General features: G+C 47.9%; 1 protein-coding gene across 5 annotated transcripts in view; it reads left to right on the forward strand.

Moving 5' to 3' along the window:
* The window catches only part of NOXA1 (NADPH oxidase activator 1), an 87,475-nt gene that overhangs the window by 57,718 nt on the left and 5,071 nt on the right, over positions 1-24,686 (forward strand). For 4 of the 5 annotated variants that reach the window (XM_063936232.1, XM_063936231.1, XM_063936234.1 and 1 more), the window contains 13 exons: positions 2,765-2,847; positions 3,397-3,505; positions 6,642-6,779; positions 7,296-7,403; positions 9,792-9,851; positions 13,771-13,808; positions 16,604-16,742; positions 16,876-16,935; positions 18,659-18,749; positions 20,221-20,285; positions 20,375-20,683; positions 21,194-21,280; positions 21,968-22,140. In XM_063936232.1, the coding sequence (XP_063792302.1) occupies positions 2,765-2,847; positions 3,397-3,505; positions 6,642-6,779; positions 7,296-7,403; positions 9,792-9,851; positions 13,771-13,808; positions 16,604-16,742; positions 16,876-16,935; positions 18,659-18,749; positions 20,221-20,285; positions 20,375-20,683; positions 21,194-21,280; positions 21,968-22,140 (1,460 nt within the window). The remainder of the gene's footprint in view (positions 1-2,764; positions 2,848-3,396; positions 3,506-6,641; positions 6,780-7,295; positions 7,404-9,791; positions 9,852-13,770; positions 13,809-16,603; positions 16,743-16,875; positions 16,936-18,658; positions 18,750-20,220; positions 20,286-20,374; positions 20,684-21,193; positions 21,281-21,967; positions 22,141-24,686) is intronic. The other variant, XM_063936235.1, reaches the window with a different exon arrangement.

The raw sequence follows: 24,686 nt of genomic DNA on the forward strand, positions 1-24,686 counted from the left end.
CAGAAGGCCGCACCGGCTGTGGCGGATGCTGGGAGGGGCCTGATCTGGGGCTTAGTAGGACATATGGGGAATGCGGTAAAATCCCAAAAATTGGATTTTCCCATTAGTACATCCCGCCCTTATGGGCCCTACACACTGGCCGATCCGCCGCCGAGCTGCCCGACGGCGGATACGGCCGACGAGCGACCCGGCGGCGGGGGGGGGGGGCAGTGACGGGGGGAGTGAAGTTTCTTCACTCCCCCCGTCACGCGGCTCCATTGAAGTGCAGGCTAATATGGACGAGATCGTCCATATTGGCCTGCATGCACAGCCGACGGGGGACCAGCGATGAACGAGCGCGGGGCCGCGCATCGTTCATCGCTGGAGCATCCACACTGAAAGATATGAACGAGTTCTCGTTCATTTATGAACGAGATCGTTCATATCTTTCCAACAAATCGGCCAGTGTGTAGGGCCTATTAGATTGCAGAGTTTATTATAATTATTCTGATTAGCAGTGATTAGTACTATAGAGTGTGCACCTGCATTGTTGACAGCAATTGTAGAGCACAGCGCATATTTGCAGTAAGTACGCGCGGTGCACTCTCTTACCAGTGCGCAGGTCTCAGTTGCAGCCCATACCGTAAACTGTGGCTGCCCACATCTTAGCAAAATGTTGTAATTATACTAATCTCCTAGAAATGCTCTGACCTAACTTCTCCGGTATGCAATTCTCTTGCTTAATTATTCCAGAATGTGGTAAAGGGCAACGCCCAAATAAAGGAGTGGAAAGTATCAGTGGTCAGCACCATGGGGGTCATTCCGAGTTGATCGCTCGTTGCCGATTTTCGCAACGGAGCGATTAAGGCTAAATGCGCATGCGCATGGTATTTTACCACAAAACTTAGTAGATTTACTCGCGTCCGAACTAAGAATTTTCATCGTTGAAGTGATCGGAGTGTGATTGACAGGAAGTGGGTGTTTCTGGGCAGAAACTGGCCGTTTTCTGGGAGTGTGCGGAAAAACGCAAGAGTGTCAGAGAAAAACGCGGGAGTGTCTGGAGAAACGGAGGAGTGGCTGGCCGAACGCAGGGCGTGTTTGTGACGTCAAACCAGGAACGAAACGGCCTGAGCTGATCGCAATCTGTGAGTAGGTCTGGAGCTACTCAGAAACTGCTAAGAAATTTCTATTCGCAATTCTGCTAATCTTTCGTTCGCTATTCTGCTAAGCTAAGATACACTCCCAGAGGGCGGCGGCCTAGCGTGTGCAATGCTGCTAAAATCAGCTAGCGAGCGAACAACTCGGAATGACCCCTCTTATGTATTAAACTAACCTGGAACTGAGGCATTATCTAAATGCTAGTCGTATATCATGTCTATGTAATGTAGAGAATCAGAGGAGCTTCTGGGGTTATCTTAAAGAGCAACAGAATATACTGGTGCTCAATAAATAAATGTTGGTACTCCATGTACACATAAAGGTTCCAGGGATCTGTCGGCCAAATCCTCCTGTATCTGTTTAATTGGGTTCTGCCAACTCTCTCCTACAGTCCTAGGTGATTGCAATTTTTAAACGAAAGCAATGTACTGGGGACTAATGCAAGAAAACCAGAAGTTGTGTTAGGGAACTAACATACCTCCCAAAACCCTAACTAAGGAGGGATAGTCCCACTTCTGTGGTTTTGCCAAGCCACCCCGACATCCGTTATGTTTGTCCAAAACTACTGGTTATGTTGTGAGCTGTTTCCCATTTACCATCCCTCTATACAGATACAGAAGAGTGGTTCAGGGCAGGGAAGGGGTATTGGGACATACCCCCAATGTGATGCGACACCACGAACATGATGTGGCATATGTATCCGTGTCCCGACTTAACGTTTGGTGTTAGGGACCAATACTGAAGGAAGGGACTATGGGGCTAATTCAGATATGGTTGGAGTTGCTGTCCTTCTTTGGAAGCAGCAGCAGCGATAGCTCTGTATGTAAATGCAGTAGGAGGTGTCTACAACAAGCAAACGCCTCCTACCTGCATCCTAGGACAGTCACAATCGGGTGGCTTGCGGGCGCGGCACCCATGGGGTTGCACAAGCCACTCGTTGTGTCGCAGAGGCCCGAAATCTCCGTCCAACGACAGAGATCCCTGGCCTCTTCCCTCCCCCTAAACAGCGGCAACACGCCTCCGTTTTGGGAAATGGAGGCCGTCGTCTCTCCCTCCCCGCCTCCAAATGACAGCAGACTGTCAGTCACTGACAGTATGCTGCCGTCCTGCTTCCTACGTTACAGGACCTGATCGCGGACGTGCAGAACCAATCCTGTGCATGCGCAAAGTACTGAACATCGGTCGTTTGCTTGGAGACTAATACTAGTGAGACTGGGAGCCATGGTAAGGGACTAAGGGGTCTATTTACTGATCCTTGGATGGAGATAAAGTGGACGGATATAAGGTACCAGCAAATCAGCGGTTGTCATGGACCCAGGGGCTTATGGGAAAGGTCCTCTCCACGAAGGGTAACTAGACGCTCCTCCAATCATCTCCTAACTACCATGTCACAGGCTGTGTTTGAAAAATGACAGCTAGGAGCTGATTGGCTGGTACTTTATCTCCATCCACTTTATATCCAGCCAAGGCTAAGTAACTAGACCCACGGAAGTCCCATAGCGTACAGAAGCTAGCGAGATCTTGTGCGGAATAATGTTATGTGACCACTCCCATCAGCAGATAATGACCAGCAGGACACGCGGTATACCTGTACATACTCACAGACTAATATCGCCTCTCCCCATAGGCTTACAGTCAATGCGTTGCCAAGGACAACTGTCTCGCTGTTGGCTTTTTTCAAAGGAGCTACGTACATTTCAAGCTAGAGAGGTAAGCACAGACCAGGGAAATCTCCTTATTGTGTATCTGGTGTCCCACATATGTACTAACAAGTGTTTAACACTGCCATGTACAGAAGGCTCAGACTAGGGGGACCGGCAGGGTCGGACTGGCCCACAGGGGTACCAGGGAAACCACCGGTAGGCCCCACTGCCTGAGTGCCCACTCCTTCCTCTAGGGATCAGGTTCCAGACTGTGCACTTGTATTATACATGGTAGATATGTTGCATTACACTGCACTAAACTATTGTGTATTTCAAGCCTCTGTGGAGGCTGGCCACACCCCCTTTGTAGGCTGGCCACACCCCTAAGTATGGGCCTCTATAACTGCATTACCCCGGTGGGCCATTCATGCCCCAGTCCGACACTGGGTACCGGCAGTGTTAGACAGTGTGTTGGCTACAGTATGTTATTGGTTCCTGAAGCACTGAAGTCACAAATGACCTACTGCCTACAATCAGGTTATGTCTGGCCAGCCGCACAGTTTATATGTATCACATCTCCGCATGTAACACAGCATAAGCTCTGTCTACCCAACAGGTATGAGAAGGCGCTGACTGACTGCCACCTGGCCCTGGCTCAGCTGAGAGACAACAGCGTTATAGACTACAAGCAGCTGGGACTCCGCCATCTGCTCTACTCCTGGGAGGTAGGACGGTGTCGCAATAGGCTTGAGGTGGGAGCTCACAGATTGGCCTCTGGGGGTCAGTGTTGAGGGTGTTACACATGCAGGACACAGCAATGGTCAGACGGTCTGCATTTCTGTCGCCACTCCCAGTTACAGCCGCCGAACGTTCCGTGACTGTCAATCGCTTAGCGAATAAATGCCACGGGACTGTCGCAGCACATGTGCTTAAGGGTATCCGGACTCCAGGTCGACAACAAAAAGGTCGACACACCTTAGGTCGACGCCAATTGGTCGACACACCTTATGTTGACATGGACAAAAGGTCGACATGGAAAAAGGTCGACATGAGTTTTTCACACTTTTTTTCTTTTTTGGAACCTTTTCATACTTAACGATCCACATGGACTACGATTGGAACGGTAATCTGTGCCGAGCGAAGCGGAGCGGAGGCACCATGCCCGAAGCATGGCGAGCGAAGCGAGCCATACGAGGGGACGCGGTGCACTAATTTGGGTTCCCGGTCACTCTACGAAGAAAAAGACACCCAAAAAACATAAAAAACTCATGTCGACCTTTTCCATGTCGACCTTGTTCCTGTCGACCTTTTGCCCATGTCGACCTTTTGTCCATGGCGACATAAGGTGTGTCGACCAATTGGCGTTGACCCAAAGGTGTGTCGACCTTTTTGTTGTCGACCTGGAGTCCCAGACCCGTGCTTAAGCTGGGTGCACACTAGATGACATGCACCAGGAACGATATCGATTTTCCTTGAACTCCTGGACAAACGATATTGGGCCTAATACAGACCTGATCTCTTCTCTGCATTTTTGCAGCGGTCTGTGATCAGATAGCAGCCGCACATAGAGAGTGAAAACCCGCCCCGTGCAAGTGTGCGAATGCATGTGTACGCCATGCAAAAACTTTGCCAGACAGCGGACATCTGCAAATCCATTCGCAAATCACTCACCATTGAATTATTTTTTTTGTGTGTAGCCCAGGACCTAATCCTACAGTGCGATACAAACAGGCTGATCGGGGCCGGAGCTGACGTCATACACCCACCCTGAAAACGCGTGTGAACGCCTGCATTTTTCCCGACACTCCCAGAAAACGGCCAGTTACCACCGCCAAACGCCCGCATCCTGACAATCAGCCTGCGTTCTCCTAGCGATAAAAAAAAAAACAGGATTTTTTTGCAGTTTGGCCTCACACACGCGCATTATGATCCGATCAGTCTGAATTAGGCCCTATGGGGGTCATTCCGAGTTGATCGCTCGCTGATGACTTTTGCAGTGCAGCGATCAGGTAATAAAACGGCAAAACTGTGCATGCGTATGCACCGCAATGCGCAGGCGCGTCGTACGGGTACAAAGTGCATCGTTGCTGAGCGATGGATCTAGCCAAGAATCCATTCGCACAGCCGATCGCAAGGAGATTGGCAGGAAGAAGGCGTTTGTAGGTGTCAACTGACCGTTTTCTGGGAGTGTTTGGGAAAACGCAGGCGTGGGCAGGCGTTTGCAGGGCGGGTATCTGACGTCAATTCCGGGACCTGCAACGCTGGATTAATCGCACAGGATAAGTAACTACAGGGCTGGTCTTGTTTTGCACAAACTGTTTTTGCAGCGCTCGGCTGCACAGGCGTTCGCACACTTGCAAAGCGAAAATGCACTCCCCCGTGGGCGGCGACTATGTGTTTACACGGCTGCTAAAAGTGGCTAGCGAGCGATCAACTCGGAATGAGGGCCAATATACGTGAGTTATTCGACACTGGGGGTTTAGCCTAATTTAACATGTCATTCGTCATTGGTGGCGTACACACCTCACGATTTGCTTCTAGTCGTTAGCGACATTGTTGTATTTCATGTACTAATGACAGGGATGGTCGCCAGCGAGCCACGGGAGTGCGCTTCGCTAGCGATATAGGGAGTCATTCAGACCCAAACGCAGCCGCGCGTCTGTACACAGCAGCTGCATTCGGGGGTCTGTGCACGCACACCATCTGCAGTGCGCGACCCGACCCTACACCTTGTGGCCACAAAGTAATTGACAGCGGTGACCATCAGTCAGTGGCAAACGCAGGATTTGCATGAGGGGGTTTCCAGAACTGGGCGGAGCTAATCACGGGGGTGGGGACTGAGGTGACCCAGTATATGTTGGGTCCGTAAAACTAGTGTGTGTGTGTATGTATATATATATATATATATATACATAATATATATATATATATATATATATATACATACACACACACATACATACATATACACATTTGCATAGCATATTAAACATGCATACCTACACATATATATATATATATATGTACACACACATACAGTACACATATATATACACATGTATATATATCATATGTGTGTGTGTGTGTTTATATGTATGTATACACATGTGTATATATATGTATGCACATGGATATATATGTACTATAATTAAAATAAAGTAAACTTTTATTGCACTTACAAGTGCCACCAGGAAGACAGCAGGCTGCAGAGGACGCTAGACAGCCATTAATAATACTCATGCAGTTAAAAAAAATAAAAATAAAAAAAAATATTTTTTTTTTAGTGGAGGGGGGTTTCTGGGTGCTCGGAAACCCCCCTGGGTGCGCCACTGAGAGTGGCATCAACGCAGCGTTTCGCTGGCAGGCCGAATGGGGGAGGCTGGGAGCATTTCCGGGGCGGCTGCATGACGTCACATATAGCCGCTCCAATTTACAAAATGGCGGCGGACCGCCTGGTTGCACTGCAAGGCGTCAACTTTAATTCGATGCGTCTGCAATTACATCGGGAGGCGGCACTACGTATGCTGGACGGCCTTGCCCTGTGATGGGCGGCCCCCAGCATGTGAGGAGATGGACGCAGATCTTGCGGCGTATCCATCTCTGTATCAGGTCCGTAGTGCGTACACACTGAACGATATTACGGAATAATTGTAATGACTGGTCGTTGTCAGCAATCTCGTTTAATATATCGTCCAGTGTGTAACCAGCTTTAGACTTAGATGCTGATAATTCGCTCAACCGCGGAAAAATTGGGTTTGCGTCCATCTCTGGGCCAGGCCCAGAATTCCCTTTCTCTGTGTGTGTTGTAACTTGTAATCTCCACATATTGGTGGCTTTACATCCCTTTTGTGTTTTGCGCAGGTTGTGTATAATACGGCGGTCATTCTCAGTTACCTGGGAAAATGGGAAAAAGCGCAGGAAAAGCTGAACGAGGCCTTCAGATGCCTACCGGGGGAAACCGGGAGTCTCAGGCTAGACGTGGCTCTGACTCAGATTCAGGTAAGTGCAATAAGGCTGCATTGTGAGAGTGGTGGGATTTTAGGACCGTCGCTGCAAATATCTGCTCCTCCGCAAACGCTGACGTTCTGCTTGGCAAACCCAGACGTACCTGCGCAATTTGCGGGGCACAAAGTAGATTTTGCTCTGCAACTTTGATGTTTTCTGCTTTCTTAATTGAGGTCCAGTGTGTGTAAACCATCACCAACCATTCTCTCCGTCTCTGAGGGCTGGATTTAATAGGGTAATAGTAAAACAGGCAACGCAAGCCCGGATTTACCTCTGTAACTTCTTGAATCCAGCCCTCATATTCTCCGATTATCGTCAGCTTTGACAAACGGATCGTTATCAGATTACAGATAGCTATGCCAATGCTAGGAGATAGGGATGTTTCCTGGGAATAATTTAATGAGGTAATGATTGACCCAGTGAAGTCATTATATGTCAGTGACTGTCTGATATATTCAGGACTATTCCTGATATGACCTCACGGTGGAATCTGTGTCCCCTCCCCCACAGAGACAAGTTCTGCTCCAGCCGATGGGAGTACCGGAGGGGGAACTATTCAGGCCTCGCAAGCAAGAAGTCGATCAACTTAAATTCAAAGACTTCCTGGGTAAACCAAAGGTAAGCAGGGAATTGACACCACAAATGACTCAGCCCCATTTACAAGTGTCAACAGACAAACCCTTGTTCAGGGTGTAACCAGATGGAATGGTTATAATAAATACAAACTAAACAATACCACAGGTATGAAATCTTTTGTCTGGATGATTGGGATTTAGGGGTTTCCTTCATTTATATTTTAAAAAAACACCTATTTTCCCAGAAAGCCATTCTCTCCTCATGAAACAATTTAGCAGAGCTCCTCACAGTTACTATAGGAGCAGATAAGGGTCTATTCATGAATCAATGAAAATGGTGGAGAAGTGAGCCTATGGAAAAATTGCCCATGACAACCAATCAGCTGCTCCGTACAATTGTAGAGTATGCAAATTCTAAATGTGACTTCAATGCTGATTGGTTGCCATGGGCAACTTCTCCACTGGCTCACTTCTCCATCCTTTTCACTGCTTCATGAATAGACCCCATAATTAGCGATCATGGGAGATGTACTAAGTAGTGAAAAGAGCGGAGAAGTGAGCCAGTGGAGAAGTTGCCAATGGCAACCAATCAGCTGCTTTGTATAATTTTATAGTATGCAAATTACAAAAGTTACTTCAATGCTGATTGGTTGTCATGGTCAACTTCTCCCTGGCTCACTTCTCTGCTCTTTTCACTGCTTACTATATCTCCCCCTAAATCTCTGACATGAACACAAAGGTTTCCTACTCTCCCATAATGGCCGGGAGGCTCCTGAAAATCGAGTTGCTCTCCCGGCTTCCCGGAAGAGTGGCCAAGTCTCACGGCCGGACGTGGAATTGCATCATCGTGCCCCTGCCCCCTGCTTCTCAATGACGGTCATCTGGGCATTGAGTTGCAGAGGGCAGGGCCACGATGATGCGATCACATGACCACGCCTTAGCTCCGCCCCTATGCAGCATAATTTACCCCCACCACGCCCCCTGACACTGCGCCACGCCACTCCTTGTGCTGACCTGGATGCCTTCTCCGCCCATGTTGTTGGGTCATACTCAGCATTAGACCCTAAAACGACAATTCCTAATAAACATCAGACACAGGAAGAGACCGTTTCATGTGGTTATAACATTTATTTTTTATTGCTATTACTTCTCGTTGTGGTAAGTATCTTGTCATGCCGTAATCTAATCTATAGTTACAACCTTTTTATTTCATGGACTCATTCGGAAATCTATGCTTAAATTCATACAGTACAGGTTGAGTATCTCATAGCCAAATATTTCGAAATACGGATTTTTTTGAGTGAGATAGTGAAACCTTTGTTTTCTGATGGCTCAATGTACACAAACTTTATTTAATGCACAAGGGTGGTCATTCCGAGTTGATCGCTCGCAGCCGTGCAAACGCTATGCCGCCGCCCACTGGGAGTGTATTTTAGCTTAGCAGAAGTGCAAACGTATGGATCGCAGAGCGGCTACAAAGTTCTTTTTGTGCAGTTTCAGAGTAGCTCAAAACCTACTCAGCGCTTGCGATCACTTCAAACTGTTCAGTTCCTGTTTTGTCGTCACAAACACGCCCTGCGTCCGCCCAGCCACGCCTGTGTTTTTCCTGGCACACCTGCGTTTTTCCGAACACTCCCTGAAAACGGTCAGTTGCCACCCAGAAACGCCCTCTTCCTGTCAATCACTATGCGGCCAGCAGTGCGACTGAAAAGCTTCGCTAGACCTTGTGTGAAACTAAATCGTTTGTTGTGCTCATACTACGTGCATCCGCATTGCGTTGCATTCGCATGCGCAGAACTGCCTTTTTTTTAGCCTGATTGCTGCGCTGCAAACAACTGCAGCTTGCGATCAACTCGGAATAACCCCCAAGGTTATTAAAAAGATTGTATTAAATGACCTTCAGGCTGTGTGTATAGGGTGTATATGAAACAGAAATGAATTCTGTGCTTAGACTTGGGTCCCATTGCCATGATATCTCATTATGGTATGCAATTATTCCAAAATACGGAAAAATCCGATACCCAAAATACTTCTGCTCCCAAGCATTTTGGATAAGGGATACTCAACCTGTATATCCATTCTGGCTGTGGCTGTCCTGTGGTACCATAGAGATAAGTTTCTCATACACAGAATTAGGCAGGTTATCCGATAAGACTAATGAAAGTTCTGTGAAGAGTTATTGTAGTCCATACCTCCCAACATGACCCTGTCCAGGAGGGACAGAATACACTGTTTCTGGACTTCCCTCTTTAATATATAATTGCCATCACCTGTGTTGAACTAGTTATTTGGTAAGAAAGGTAATTCAGCACAGGTGATGGCAATCATACATTAAGAGAAAAGTCCCGAAGCAGAGCATTCTGTCCCTCCTGGAGAGGGTCATGTTGGGAGGTATGGTAGTCTGATAACAAATTTCCTTTGTACTGCCTAGATCATCTCCTCTGTGGTTCCCAACGATCAGTACAGCGGCTTTGAGCCTCTCCGTCCCCAGGTGGGTCTGATGTATAAGCATAGACAGGTTATACTAAACAATTCAACTTTTGTTTCGTTCAATTATTGGCACTAACCCATACTTGCCTACCTGACCCTCTCCATGAGGGAGAAAATGCTCTGTTCCTGGACTTTCCTGGTAATGTATGATTGCCATCACCTGTGGTGAGCTGGCTAATTGATAAGAAAGGTGTTTCACCACAGGTGATGACAATCATACATTACCAGGAAAGACCAGGAACAGAGCATTTTCTCCCTCATGGAGAGGGTCAGGTAGGCAAGTATGCACTAACCCAAATATCAAAATTCAGAATATAATCAGTAACTAACTACTACTAAAGTGACTTGCAAAGTAGGAATGTACTGAATATATGGAGCAGATTTACTAAATCTTCTAAAAAGGAAAAGTGGTTGTGTTGCCCGTAGCAACCAGTCAGATACTAGCCATTATTTCTCTAATGCATCCTAGTTGCTATGGCAACTGCACCACTTTTCATTTATATAAGCTTTAATAAACCTACCTCTAGATCACGATTCAGGATTTTGTTAGCTGTTACGGGATTTGGGGGTCTTTTTATGATGGTACATGAATCTGGAGAGAAAGTGTATTTTTTTTATTAGAGAGAGGGCGTCTCTATATTTAAGAGGCCCCTAGAGGGGAGTGAGCCATCGCAGGTACTGCGGGTGATATAATTCACTGGGTGCCTCCAGCGTTAACTCCCCCATGCAAAGTTTGGGGAGGCATATCTGACAAGGACAGTGGCTGCCCACATGCAGGCTGTCCTGCAATCAGTATCACCACTATAAGATACTTAACGTTTTGCCAGCCAGTTCGTGTCCCATCAGCTGATGCATCAGACGTAGTTACAGTAAATATAATATAGTATGGGCGTGTTGCTGGGAGTAGTTGCATATAGAGGTGTTAAATTGCTCACATTGGAGGCCACCTAGCATAGGGCTGGTGAAGGTTTCAATGGTGCAGCCGATGGTGGCGTCTAAAGACACACAAAGCATGATTGCAGCATCTATAGACACTGACAGGGGGCACCTCAGTCCTTGCACATTTGGATGTGGGGATGTACACCAGGGAACTGCATTGTAGTGTTAATAGCATAAAGTCATAGATGGAACTGCAGCAAAAGATGCAAGGAAGGCCGCAACTGCACCAAACTCAGAATATGACCCTATGAGGAGGAATTCCCCCCCCCCCCCCCTCAACAGACTCCACCCCCACAACAGACCCCACCCCCATTAGGGCTGATTCTATAATTTCTTGGGCTGGTTTTCCATTCCAATCCGCCCCTGTACCTATGTAACACTTATTAACAACACCTTACTAGTGTGATGCCTTGGGGCTGTTGGCCTGTGCTGACCTGGGAGGTCCCAGCCCTGGACTTAAACCTTACTGCTAGGGACCCACCAGATCAGTGGCGTAACTACTGCCCCCGCAGTCCTCGCGGTGGCTTGGGGGCGTGGGGCTGCGGGGGCGCCACTGATTTAGAACAGATTGACATGCGGACGAGTGTCTGCATGTCAATCTGCGGTCTCCTCTCCCTCCCTGCTGTGTTGGAGGGACACGGAGCGCACATCGCGCGTCTCTCCTTTGTCCCTCCCTGGCTCTCCCCCGGCCGGTCTAAGGAAGTGCCGTTCGTGAGCTCTGATTGGCTCACGAACCGGCACTTCCTTTATTAGACCAGCGGGGGAGAGCCAGGGAGGGACACAGGAGAGACGCGCAATGTGCGCTCCGTGTCCCTCCAACACATGGGATGGGGGGGGGGGGGCGGGGGAGCAGGCACCTGGGGCATATACCTGGCACTGTGGGGGGAAGATCTGGCACTTGGGGCATATACCTGGCACTGTGGGGGGCAGATCTGGCACTGGAGGCATATACCTGGCACTGTGGGGGGCAGATCTGGCACTGGGGGCATATACCTGGCACTGTGGGGGGAAGATCTGGCACTTGGGGCATATACCTGGCACTGTAGGGGGCAGATCTGGCACTGGAGGCATATACCTGGCACTGTGGGGGGAAGATCTGGCACTGGGGGCATATACCTGGCACTGTGGGGGGCAGATCTGGCACTGGGGGCATATACCTGGCACTGTGGGGGGAAGATCTGGCACTGGGGGCATATACCTGGCACTGTGGGGGCAGATCTGGCACTGGGGGCATATACCTGGCACTGTGGGAGCAGATCTGGCACTGGGGGCATATACCTGGCACTGTGGGGGCAGATCTGGCACTGGGGGCATATACCTGGCACTGTGGGGGGAAGATCTGGCACTGGGGGCATATACCTGGCACTGTGGGGGCAGATCTGGCACTAGGGGCATATACCTGGCACTGTGGGGGCAGATCTGGCACTGGGGGCATATACCTGGCACTGGGGGGAAGATCTGGCACTGGAGGCATATACCTGGCACTGTGGGGGAATATCTGGCACTGGGGGCATATACCTGGCACTGTGGGGGAATATTTGGCACTGGGGGGAGCAGGCACTGAGGGGGCATATGTGGCACTGTGGGGGAACATTTGGCACTGGGGGGAGCAGGCACTGAGGGGGCATGTGTGGCACTGGGGGGGGGGGGTATATGTGGCACTGGGGGCATGTACCTGGCACTGTGGGGGAATATCTGGCACTAGGGGCATATACCTCGCACTGTGGGGGAATGTCTGGCACTGGGGGCATATGTGGCACTGGGAGCATGGCCCTAGCAACAAGCACTACCCCCTAGCAACGAGCATGACACCCAGTGCATGAAACCCCTGGCAACGAGCATGACACCCTGAGCATGAAAACCCCTGGCACCGTGCATGGAACCAAGAGCATGAAACCCCTGGCAACGAGCAGGTAATTTAAAAGTAATTAGAAGCCTTACTGTAGAACTTAATGTGTAATGGGCATTATGGTGTGTGGCATAATGTATCACGGACATTGCGGTGTGTGTCATAATGTATCAGGCATTACGGTGTGTTGTATACTATATCACGGGCATTGTGGTATGTGGTATAATGTCTCAGGATCATTGTGGTGTGTGTCATACTGTGTCACAGACATTGTATGTGCTATAATGTATCAGGGGCATTGTAGTGTGTAGCATAATGTATAACGGCATTGCGATTCCTGTCATAATGTGTCACAGGCATTACGGTGTGGGGCATTACAGTGTGTGCATATTGTGTCATGTGCACTATTGTGTGTGGAATAATGTCTAAGGGCCATTGCAGTATGTGGAATAATGTATACTGGGCATTACTATAAGGAGGAAAAATGACAAATAATGTAAGGGGCATGAATCAGGATTATTTTTCTTTCCTGTGGTGGCCAACGTCTGGGCGTGCAGGTTGCAAAACTGGGGTATAAGGTAGTCTTTTCCTGCAATGCCACGCCCTCCACGCAAATCCACGCCCATTTTGACAAAGCCACACCCCCTTTTTTGCCGGCGGCGCGCATTTTTCTACCTTTGCTAGTGCCAATTACGGGGGGTATGGGAGGGCGGGGGGGGCGCTGGAGGATTTTTTTGGCTTGGGGGAGAAAAATTTCTAGTTACGCCACTGCACCAGATGTGGTCACCTGGGCGCTGTTGTGGGCTAAAAATACGCTAAGCACTTCAGTTTTGCTCTATGTTAGATTGCAAAGTCTATTCTAATTATTATGATGCGGTGCTTAGTACTACAGAGTGTGTATCTGCATTTTCTTTGTTTCCACTCTTTCGTTTCTTATTGTGTTACTGTCGCTGGCCAAAAATTTAAGCATCTCCCCTGCAGATATCTGTGATCGGGGCAAGTTTATAACTTTTTATTTGCGGAAAGGTTTAGTTCATTACTGAAATAAATCCGTATTTCTCATGGTAATCTTGACATTCTTTTCCATGCCAATTGTTCTTATGTTCTTTGAGTCTTTCAGTTCTTGCTGCAGAAGCCGGGTTTTTACGAGCCATGTCGGGAAGCCATGCAGTAAGTACTCGTGTATGGTTCTTCCAATATGGTAATAGAGGTTACGGTTCTGGGGGTAACAGTGGTTACAGTTCTGGGAGTAATAGAGGTAACCGTTCTGGGGGTAATAGAGGTTACAGTTCTGGGAGTAATAGAGGTTACAGTTCTGGGAGTAATAGAGGTAACCGTTCTGGGGGGTAATAGAGGTTACAGTTCTGGGGGTAATAGAGGTTACAGTTCTGGGGGTAATAGAGGTTACGGTTCTGGGGGTAATAGAGGTTACAGTTCTGGGGGTAATAGAGGTTACGGTTCTGGGGGTAATAGAGGTTACAGTTCTGGGGGTAATAGAGATTACAGTTCTGGGGGTAATAGAGGTTACAGTTCTGGGGGTAATAGAGGTTACAGTTCTGGGGGTAATAGAGGTTACAGTTCTGGGGGTAATAGAGGTAACAGTTCTGGGGGTAATAGAGATTACAGTTCTGGGGGTAATAGAGGTTACAGTTCTGGGGGTAATAGAGGTTACAGTTCTGGGGGTAATAGAGATTACAGTTCTGGGGGTAATAGAGGTTACAGTTCTGGGGGTAATAGAGGTTACAGTTCTCGGGGTAATAGAGGTTACAGTTCTGGGGATAATAGAGGTTACAGTTCTGGGAGTAATAGAGGTTACAGTTCTCGGGGTAATATAAGTTACAATTCTGGGGGTAATAGAGGTTACAATTCTGGGGGTAATAGAGGTTACAATTCTGGGGCCAGACCATGAAATATTATATTGTAATCTCACAATGTAAAACCAAAGGATTAATTGCGCTTGATGTACACTGTACTGACAATATTTACTAATTATTTACTTTCCCACTCTGTGTATAGAATATGTTTGGATTCATTAAATAAACGAGAAACTTGCTTTTGATAAAAAGTTTTTACTGTAGTCTATTAAAATAAACTTTATAATAGCAATTGTGATAACAACTGTACTAGTATAAATTACAAATAGAAACTATATAAATCAGAAAAGAGCTGGATATCAGTTGTCAGTTCTGGACCAGAGCCAAGATTTTTGTAGACTCTGCACACTGATTGCTAAATAGCAACAGTGTTTTTCCTTTCGATAAAGGCAGCCACGTATTGATAATAAAAATAGTAGAATTGCTACAAACAGGGAGCACACACAGTGAAATACTAGAGTCTTGCAGTATGTTCAATTAAATTTTGCACAGCTACGATCAGTTACTTAGACATGCGGGGGGTGGGGGAGTGGACCCAGCACAGGGCTAGTCCGCCCCGCATGTCTGCCCCCCCCCCCCCCACACAAGTACAAAAGCATCGCACAGCGGCGATGCTTTTGTACTTGACGAGTAGCTCCCAACCACGCCTGTGTTGCCCGGACCGTGCCCCCAAAACGGCGGGCAAACTCCGCCGGCCCGCCCAGCGACCGCCTCTGCCTGTCAGGCAGTGCTGGAAGCGGCGGCCGATTGCAGTCAATATCACTATTGCGGGTGTCTCCAATGGGAGAAAGGTGTGCCATCAATCCCACATGTCACAATTGGACTCTGACAACTAACCACTACCAGCGGCTTTGTGGAGCCACACACAGGGTGAGCATACACCGGACAATTTATATCATCATCTCTGGTATTGTCTATAATCCCTCTGGATCAGGTAAATTACCTATAGAGTTATCTACTGCACCGGGACGCCTGTGGCGGGTGAATCATCACTGCTAGTAATTGAACATACTGCAAGACTCTAGTATTTCACTGTGTGTGCTCCCTGTTTGTAGCAATTCTACTATTTTTATTATCAATACGTGGCTGCCTTTATCGAAAGGAAAAACACTGTTGCTATTTAGCAATCAGTGTGCAGAGTCTACAAAAATCTTGGCTCTGGTCCAGAACTGACAACTGATATCCAGCTCTTTTCTGATTTATATAGTTTCTATTTGTAATTTATGCTAGTACAGTTGTTATCACAATTGCTATTATAAAGTTTATTTTAATAGAATAGAGTAAAAACTTTTTATCAAAAGCAAGTTTCTCGTTTATTTAATGAATCCAAACATATTCTACACATAGGGGGTCATTCCGAGATGTTCGCTCGTTGCCGATTTTCGCTATACTGCGATTAGTCGCTTACTGCGCATGCGTAAGGTACGCAGAGCGCATGCGCTTAATTATTTTACACAAAAGTTAGGTATTTTATTCACGGCATAACGAAACTTTTCCATGGCTGTGCTGATCGTAGTGTGATTGACAGGAAGTGGGTGTTTCTGGGCGGAAACTAGCCGTTTTATGGGAGTGTGCGGAAAAACGCAGGCGTGCTAGTTGAAAAACGCAGGAGTGTCTGGAGAAACGGGGGAGTGGCTGGGCGAACGCTGGGTGTGTTTGTGACGTCAAACCAGGAACGAAAAGGACTGAGCTGGTCGCAATGGCTGAGTAAGTCTGGAGCTACTCAGAAACTGCGGGGTAATCGTTACGAGAAAATTAGCGAAGCTTTCATTAGCAATTCTGCTATGCTAAGATACACTCCCAGTAGGCGGCGGCTTAGCGTGTGCAATGCTGCTAAAAGCAGCTAACGAGCGAACAACTCGGAATGAGGGCCATAGAGTGGGAAAGTAAATAATTAGTACATATTGTCAGTACATCAAGCGCAATTAATCCTTTGGTGTTGTATTTGTTTCATTTCCTGGGGCTCCGCAAAAGCTCTTAATTACTTGCAGCTGATGATTATCTGACCTTGGTAAATACTCAGCAAAATTGCGCCGGGAGATAGGGTGGTTTCTCACGTTATACAATAATCTCACAATGTAACCCTCACAGAGGTCGGGAGGCCGGGTACCATCGTGTTTTAGTCCATTATTACCCGGAGAACTCTGCAGAAGTGGCTGTGAAAGCAAGCAGCATCTTGTACGTCCTGAACAAAGATGAAAGCTGGGCAACTGCCATCCACGATGGTCAAGTAAGTGCCCCTTATCAGCCCTCATGGCAACGTCCCACCCCCTCCCCCTCCTGAGACAGAGTATTTCCCTCTCTCCACCTACATTCATGATTTATGTTAATTATGTTTTATGATCTTTCATGCTCTTTTATAGAAAATTCTCATACCAACTAATTTTCTGGAACCAGTGAATGCGCCCAAAGCAGATATGAAGGTAATTACAAGACATCATTATTTCCCTTTCAAATCCTTTTTTTTATTTATTATTTCCGTCACTAATAAGCACAAACTTGTTAGGATATGGGGCCTAATTCAGACCTGATCATAGCCGTGCAAAATTTTGCACAGCTGCGATCAGTTACTCAGACATGCGGGTGGACGCCCAGCACAGGGCTAGTCTGCCCCGCATGTCTGCCCCCCCCCCCCCCCCCACACAAGTACAAAAGCATTGCACATCGGCGAAGCTTTTGTGCTTGTGCGAAAACACACAGCAGCGTTCAGGTCTGAATTAGGCCCATGGTACGTTCTGTACCTGTCTCCTTCTGTGTATCAGTCTATGGGTGCATCCCCTAGTGTCAGACCTCTAGTGCCAGGAGTCACTTGGAGGCGGTGTTATATGTTGTAGTTTCTGTCCCTCCATCTCAGAGAGAGTGAGGAGAGTGTGACACACATATAGAGACTGAGAGACAGAGTCCTGGTGTGCAAGTGTGCAGAGCTGAGACTGGGAGCAGATCTCAGCTACAGAGACTCAAAGAGTTTCCAGTGCATGCATCATCTTCTCTACAGTGGGAGTCAGACTGCACGGCTGTGCAGTCCTCCATGCTTCACCACAACAGACATCTCCTGATAAGTACCACTACCTAATGCTGTTACCTTGTGTGATATATGGGCTCCTGATTACCGCTATCAGTGTTACATCTGAGTCACCGGTGTACACTAAATGTTAATATTTCTAAACCTGTGCTACTGTTTAAGTCAGCTAAGTGTGTTGACTGACTTCACTGCACCAGATAGCCCAGAACACTTTGCCAACAAAACTTGTGTTACACAAATTCAGTTAGGTACCAAACGTGTACTGAATGGCAGCATCCAATCAGTAATGACCTCTGATCTGCCCAGTGCGTGCTAGACAATGAAAGCAAGTGTCTGATTTGTCCACATTAATCAATGAGCCCTTATGATTGGTCCTTTCATGATGCAGTTACTATAATGGATCTGGTATATGACCCGTGCATTTTTTTTTTTTTTAATAATAATGTTAGATTATTTGTTGTGAAATTAAACAGAGATAAGATTTTCCTTTGTCGACAGTATAGGTACTTGTAGATTTATCAGGGCCAGAGCCAGGTCCTCCTTTTGGCAATCTAAGTTCCCGTGATCTAGAGCACAGTGGGCACTATGGGGTCCGTATTACGCTAATTCGTTGTTATGTGTAATGCTTATTGACAAACGGAGCGGGCAATGTGGCCAAACTGGTGCCTTTCGTAGGTGTCCCATGGGGTCTTAAACAGGCCCAGATCCAGTGCATAGTTGTCGACAGGGAATGGTGCGGACGGGTATTATGGAATATAGCGCGTGTACGGGGGGGGGGGGAGGTGTGACACATTGGAGGCTTACAGGGGGCGTGGCAAATGCGTCATCATGGATACGCCCCTTCCCCTGGTATACAATGCTGAGACTACAGGCATTGCACAGCAGAGGGCGTGGCTAAGATGATATGTTCCAGAGTGAATCACATCATCAGCCTCCTGGACTGCCCACTTCACTCAGTAAGTGGGCAGCTGGGTGGTATGTCGCAGCTGCCACTGGGAGACTTGCCCACTCTTCCGGGTGGCTGGGGGTGCCACCCGATTTTCAGGAACCGTTCCGGGAGAGTAGGCACATATGACCAATGTCTTTTAGCTGTGCTCAAATGTTAATATTTCTTCCTCCAACAGAAAATGAATAATGGGATCCCTCTGCCCCCCACGAAGATGCCACCAACGAGGCCAAATGTGAAGCCGACGAGCGAGCAGTGGCCACAGCAGGGTAGAAATTACTGTCGGGGGAATGGGCCACTCTGAGTTTTTCATATATGACATTACACATTATTTATTTTTCACACAAATTTTTTTTCTATTTTTACATATTTAGGCAGACATTGGGGCACTGGCCACACCCACACAACATTGACCACACCCACACCTCACTGATCACACCCACACACCACTGTTCACACCCACACACCACTGTTCACACCCACATGGCACTGGTCACACCCACATGGCACTGGTCACACCCACACGGCACTGGTCACACCCACACAACACTGGTCACACTCACACAGCGCCGGCCACACCCACATGACACTGGTCATACACGCAGCACAGCGTTAGCCACACCCACACAGCACTGGACACGCCCATACATCACTGGGCACGCCCACACAGCACTGGTCATTAAGAATAGTTGTTTTGTCTCAACAACGGTGAAATGTAGACCAAGCAATGCTTTACTTTCGCTACTATTTCATTCATTTATCAAGTGGTGAAAAGAGTGGAGAAGCAGAACGTGTAGAATAGGGGTGACCAACCAGTCAGAGACAAAGAGCCCAAAAATCTTGTTAGGTACGTCAAAGAGCCGACATCAAGCCGAAGGCGTGTGTGCAAAAATGGGGTGTGACCTTGTGCCTGCTAGGCCACACCCCATGGTATAAAATACAATGAAAATGCCAGATCCACATAAAATACATTTTAAAGCCAGAATCAACATAAAATACATTGAAAAAGACACTTCCACATAAAATAACGTAAAAATCCAGATCCACATAAAATATATTGAAAAAGCCATATTCACATAATACACTTCAGCTCCCCCATGTGTCACTCCAGCCAGCTCCCCCATGTGTCACTCCAGCCTGCTCCCCCATGTGTCATTGTGTCTCTCCAGCCAGTACCCTCCTGTGTCACTCCAGCCAGCTCCCCATTGTGTCACTCCAGCCAGCTCCCTCATGTGTCATTGTGTCTCTCCAGCCAGCTCCCCCATGTGTCACTCCAGCCAGCTCCCTCCTGTGTCACTCCAGTCAGCTCCCCACTGTGTCACTCCTGCCAGCTCCCCCATTATGTCTCTCCAGCCAGCACCCTCCTGTATCACTCCAGTCAGCTCCCCCATTATGTCTCTCCTACCAGGATCCTTCTGTGTCACTCCAGCCAGCTCCCCATTGTGTCACTCCAGCCCACCCCCATGTGTCACTATAGTCCAGTATCTGGCTCCCCAGTTTTCAGTCGCCGTAGTGCTGCTGTGTGTCTGGTTGGAGTGCACCAGTTTCCAGGATCTGTTGTGGTCAGGTGACTGAATGTCGGGAGCCACATTTGAATGAAGAAAGAGCAGCATGTGGCTCAAGAGCCACAGGTTGGCCACGGCTGGTGTAGAAGTTGCCCATAGCAACCAACCAACTTCACTCTTTTCACTGCTTGCTGCATCAACTCCCATGTCTAAGATAATAGCCTTTATATTACAGGTAATCTAATACCAGCTCAGGATGTCCCACCGCGGCCCACAGGTGACCTTCCAGAACCCACTGAGGTAACTGACATATAGTGGGCAGAGAAGATGTCATTCTGTTAAATTACATGGTAAATCTCTTGATAAGTGCCCTCTTCTTTTTCCACCAGCCAGTGCGAGGAAAGATGGATATCCGTGTTAGGCAAGACCAAGAACTGGAGACAGCTGTCCACCGTAGAAGAGGCCAAGACTTGGAAGTGCCTGTACCTTCTAGAGACGAAGGAGTGGGGGATATGGCTGTACCGACTAATACGGTGGACGTGACAATACCGTTTAGATCACATCTAATAGAAAATGTGATATCTCCTCCCATAGCAGAGCCAGTGAGGGTCAAAGAGGCTCCGCAAAGACCTCAGCCAAAGGTGGAAACAGTCGTCACCCTACAAAGCGCTCAACGCCCCAGACAGGAAGCAGCAAAGGTCATCAACTTTTTAATATTTTCATATTTCAATTGTCAATGAGATGAAGGGGGAGATGTATCAAGCCTTAGAGAGAGATAAGATGGAGAAGTTACCGATAGCAACTAATCACCAAGGAAACCAGACTGAATGAAATCTAGTTCAAACGTGACAATATGAAGCGCATTAGGCAGCGCAAATCACTTTTAGCTTAATGTATGTACCCGTCGACCCAATGTATCCCAACCATATGGTGTCCACGTATTGACTGCTGACCAATACGTTGTCGATCTGTCACCCGGATACCATCTGAAGCAGCAGCCGCTTTGCCCCCGGGGCTGGTTGCACATGTGCGCCCCTCTGCTGGCTCACTGATTGCTGATATTATTGTGTTACACACATACAGTGTTACTTACCGGACCCCTCTCAGAAATATTGGTTCAGCCCAAAAAATGGCCGCCTCCACTATGTGTAGGTGACAGATGCACTTTACATAAGAAAACGTTTACTGAATTTATCAATGTTTTCAAGCAGGAAGAAATGACGCAGACGTTAATGATAAACAGCCATCCGGCAGATTCCGCAGCAAGCTCTGCAGACGACAGGCATGTAGCACAGGTAAGTGATTACCATATAAATCCTGGCACACGTTCTGAGCAGTGGTTGTATGTAAATGCTGCGTGTTGGGGGGGCTGGGTGCATCTCGTCATTAGGCCTCACCCCTCGTGGCATAGTGACGGGAATCCCATTATCACGGCCCTACTGATTTCACTAGTAAATGAGCGGAATGCGTGATCTACACTTCGGGGTGTCTGTGGAACTCCCCACAAGTTTGTTAATCCCATGGATATTTGAGGAGAGTAGGCAAATGTCCTTAACTGCTCCCATTTGGGGTGAATAAATCCAGAATGGCTGGGGTCCTACTACTAGGTATGGTCATACACCCTAGGTTTATGGTGGGGGGGGGGGGGGTTCACTCATTCTATGAGAATCTAGTCATATTGGGTCCGCCCCCTTCTCACAGACCTGCAAATTGTGACATGCCGCCACAAGAGGGCGAGGTTCAGCTCAAAAAGCATTTGGCCTATCAGACGGGGATTTCTGGGTACTAAGAAACCCCCCCTGCATGCGCCGCTGCCTGTGATGAATTGAAGAGATCGGTGTTGCAGCACAGGTGACTGCAGTCATACATTATGTGGGAAGTCCGAGAGCAGAGTGTTTTGTATTTGAAGGGTATGCAACTGTAGTTGACCGTCTGTATCTGTTTGCACTGTACAATAACTTTCTTCTGATCTCCTGACACAGAACAAGCCAGACCATGCAGTGGAAGCTGGGGTGGAGGACAGCATAACCTTACAAGTACACACAGAGTTCACCGTAGATTTATCCGTGAGAAAGGACATCACCTACCTGCAGCTGCAGCACCTTCTCAGACAGAAGCTAGAGCAGCAGGGGGTGCAGATGGACATCCACCTGAGGTAAGGACATGAGAGCGGCCATTTTCTTGTAGCTTCATGTTCACACTTCCGGACGTGTAATTATTTATTCATTATTTTTCTGGAATAAGACCTGGGGGTATATTTACTAAGGTCCCGATTTTGACCGAGATGCCGTTTTTTCATCAAAGTGTCATCTCGGTAATTTACTAAGCAAAAATCACGGCAGTGATGAGGGCATTCGTAATATTTTGGAAGTCCTAGGAAAAAATCACGAATCAATACACCATCGGTCAAATACGCCTGCAATTTGCTAGAAATCGGGAATTTACTAAAAAGTGCAAAACACAAACACTGCCGACAATAGCCAAACACTGCCGTGATAAAATACAAATCGTGAAAAAGTGCTAAAAAAAACCAGACCTGCTTTTTTATCCCGTGTTTGTATAGGCATGCACGGATCCATGAGATCCGTGCATGTTTTTCAGTGGGAACGGGGGGGAAATGTTATAAATTTTCAGAAAAAAAATTGCGTGGGGTCCCCCCTCCTAAGGCAAACCAGCCTCGGGCTCTTTGAGCCGATCCTGGTTGCAGAAATATGGGAAAAAAATGGACAGGTGTTCCCCCATATTTAAGCAACCAGCATCGGGCTCTGCGCCTGGTCCTGGTTCCAAAAATACGGGGGACAAAAAGAGTAGGGGTCCCCCGTATTTTTGAAACCAGCACCGGGCTCCACTAGCTGGACAGATAATGCCACAGCCGGGGGTCACTTTTATACAGTGCCTTGCGGCCGTGGCATCAAATATCCAACTAGTCACCCCTGGCCGGGGTACCCTGGGGGAGTGGGGACCCCTTCAATCAAGGGGTCCCCCCCCCCCAGCCACCCAAGGGCCAGGGGTGAAGCCCGAGGCTGTCCCCCCCATCCAATAGGCAGCGGATGGGGGGCTGATAGCCTTTGTGAAAAGTGATTGATATTGTTTTTAGTAGCAGTACTACAAGGCCCAGCAAGCCTCCCCGCAAGCTGGTACTTGGAGAACCACAAGTACCAGCATGCGGCGGAAAAACGGGCCCGCTGGTACCTGTAGTACTACTACTAAAAAAATACCCCAATAAAGACATTACACACACACCTTGAAAGTATAACTTTAATACATCCATCCACACCTCCATATACACATACTTACCTTATGTTCCCACGCAGGTCGGTCCTCTTCTCCAGTAGAATCCATGGTGTACCTGTAGAAAAAATTATACTCACATAATCCAGTGTTTTCGGCTCCTCGGTAAATCCTTTTGTAATCCACGTACTTGAAAAAATAAAAAAACGGGACACCCGACCACGAACTGAAAGGGGACCCATGTTTTCACATGGGCCCCCTTTCCCCGAATGCCAGAAACCCACTCTGACTGATGTCTAAGTGGGTTTCTTCAGCCAATCAGGGAGCGCTACGTTGTGACACCCTCCTGATCGGCTGTGTGCTCCTGTACTGTATGACAGGCGGCACACGGCAGTGTTACAATGTAGCGCCTATGCGCTCCATTGTAACCAATGGTGGGAACTTTCAGGTCAGCGGTTGACCGAAAGTGACCTCACCGCTGACCTGAAAGTTCCCACCATTGGTTACAATGGAGTGCATAGGCGCTACATTATAACACTGCCGTGTGCCGCCTGTCAGACAGTACAGGAGCACACAGCCGATCAGGAGGGTGCCACAACGTAGCGCTCCCTGATTGGCTGAAGAAACCCACTTAGACATCAGTCAGAGTGGGTTTCTGGCATTCGGGGAAAGGGTACCCATGTGAAAACATGGGTCCCCTTTCAGTTCGTGGTCGGGTATCCGTTTTTTAATTTTTTCAAGTACGTGGATTACAAAAGGATTTACAGAGGAGCCGAAAACACTGGATTATGTGAGTATAATTTTTTTCTACAGGTACACCATGGATTCTACTGGAGAAGAGGACCGACCTGCGTGGGAACATAAGGTAAGTATGTGTATATGGAGGTGTGGATGGATGTATTAAAGTTATACTTTCAAGGTGTGTGTGTGTTGTCTTTATTGGGGTATTTTTTTAGTAGTAGTACTACAGGTACCAGCGGGCCCGTTTTTCCGCCGCATGCTGGTACTTGTGGTTCTCCAAGTACCAGCTTGCGGGGGAGGCTTGCTGGGCCTTGTAGTACTGCTACTAAAAACAATATCAATCACTTTTCACAAAGGCTATCAGCCCCCCATCCGCAGCTTATTGGATGGGGGGGACAGCCTCAGGCTTCACCCCTGGCCCTTGGGTGGCTGGGGGGGGGACCCCTTGATTGAAGGGGTCCCCACTCCCCCAGAGTACCCCGGCCAGGGGTGACTAGTTGGATATTTGATGCCACGGCCGCAAGGCACTGTATAAAACAGTGACGTGCGGTGAGGTCATTGGCTGGGGAGGCACTGATAGATAGAGATAGATATATATATATATATATATATATATATATATATATATATATATCTGCTGCGGGCGGATCGGCACTCGCCTAGCTGGTGATTTAATGCTCCGGTGCCCTCTGGAGATCCATTTCCATAGGCGACTCTGTTCCATTCAGC

This window comes from Pseudophryne corroboree, chromosome 8, assembly GCF_028390025.1.
Source record: "Pseudophryne corroboree isolate aPseCor3 chromosome 8, aPseCor3.hap2, whole genome shotgun sequence".
Lineage (NCBI taxonomy): Eukaryota > Metazoa > Chordata > Amphibia > Anura > Myobatrachidae > Pseudophryne > Pseudophryne corroboree.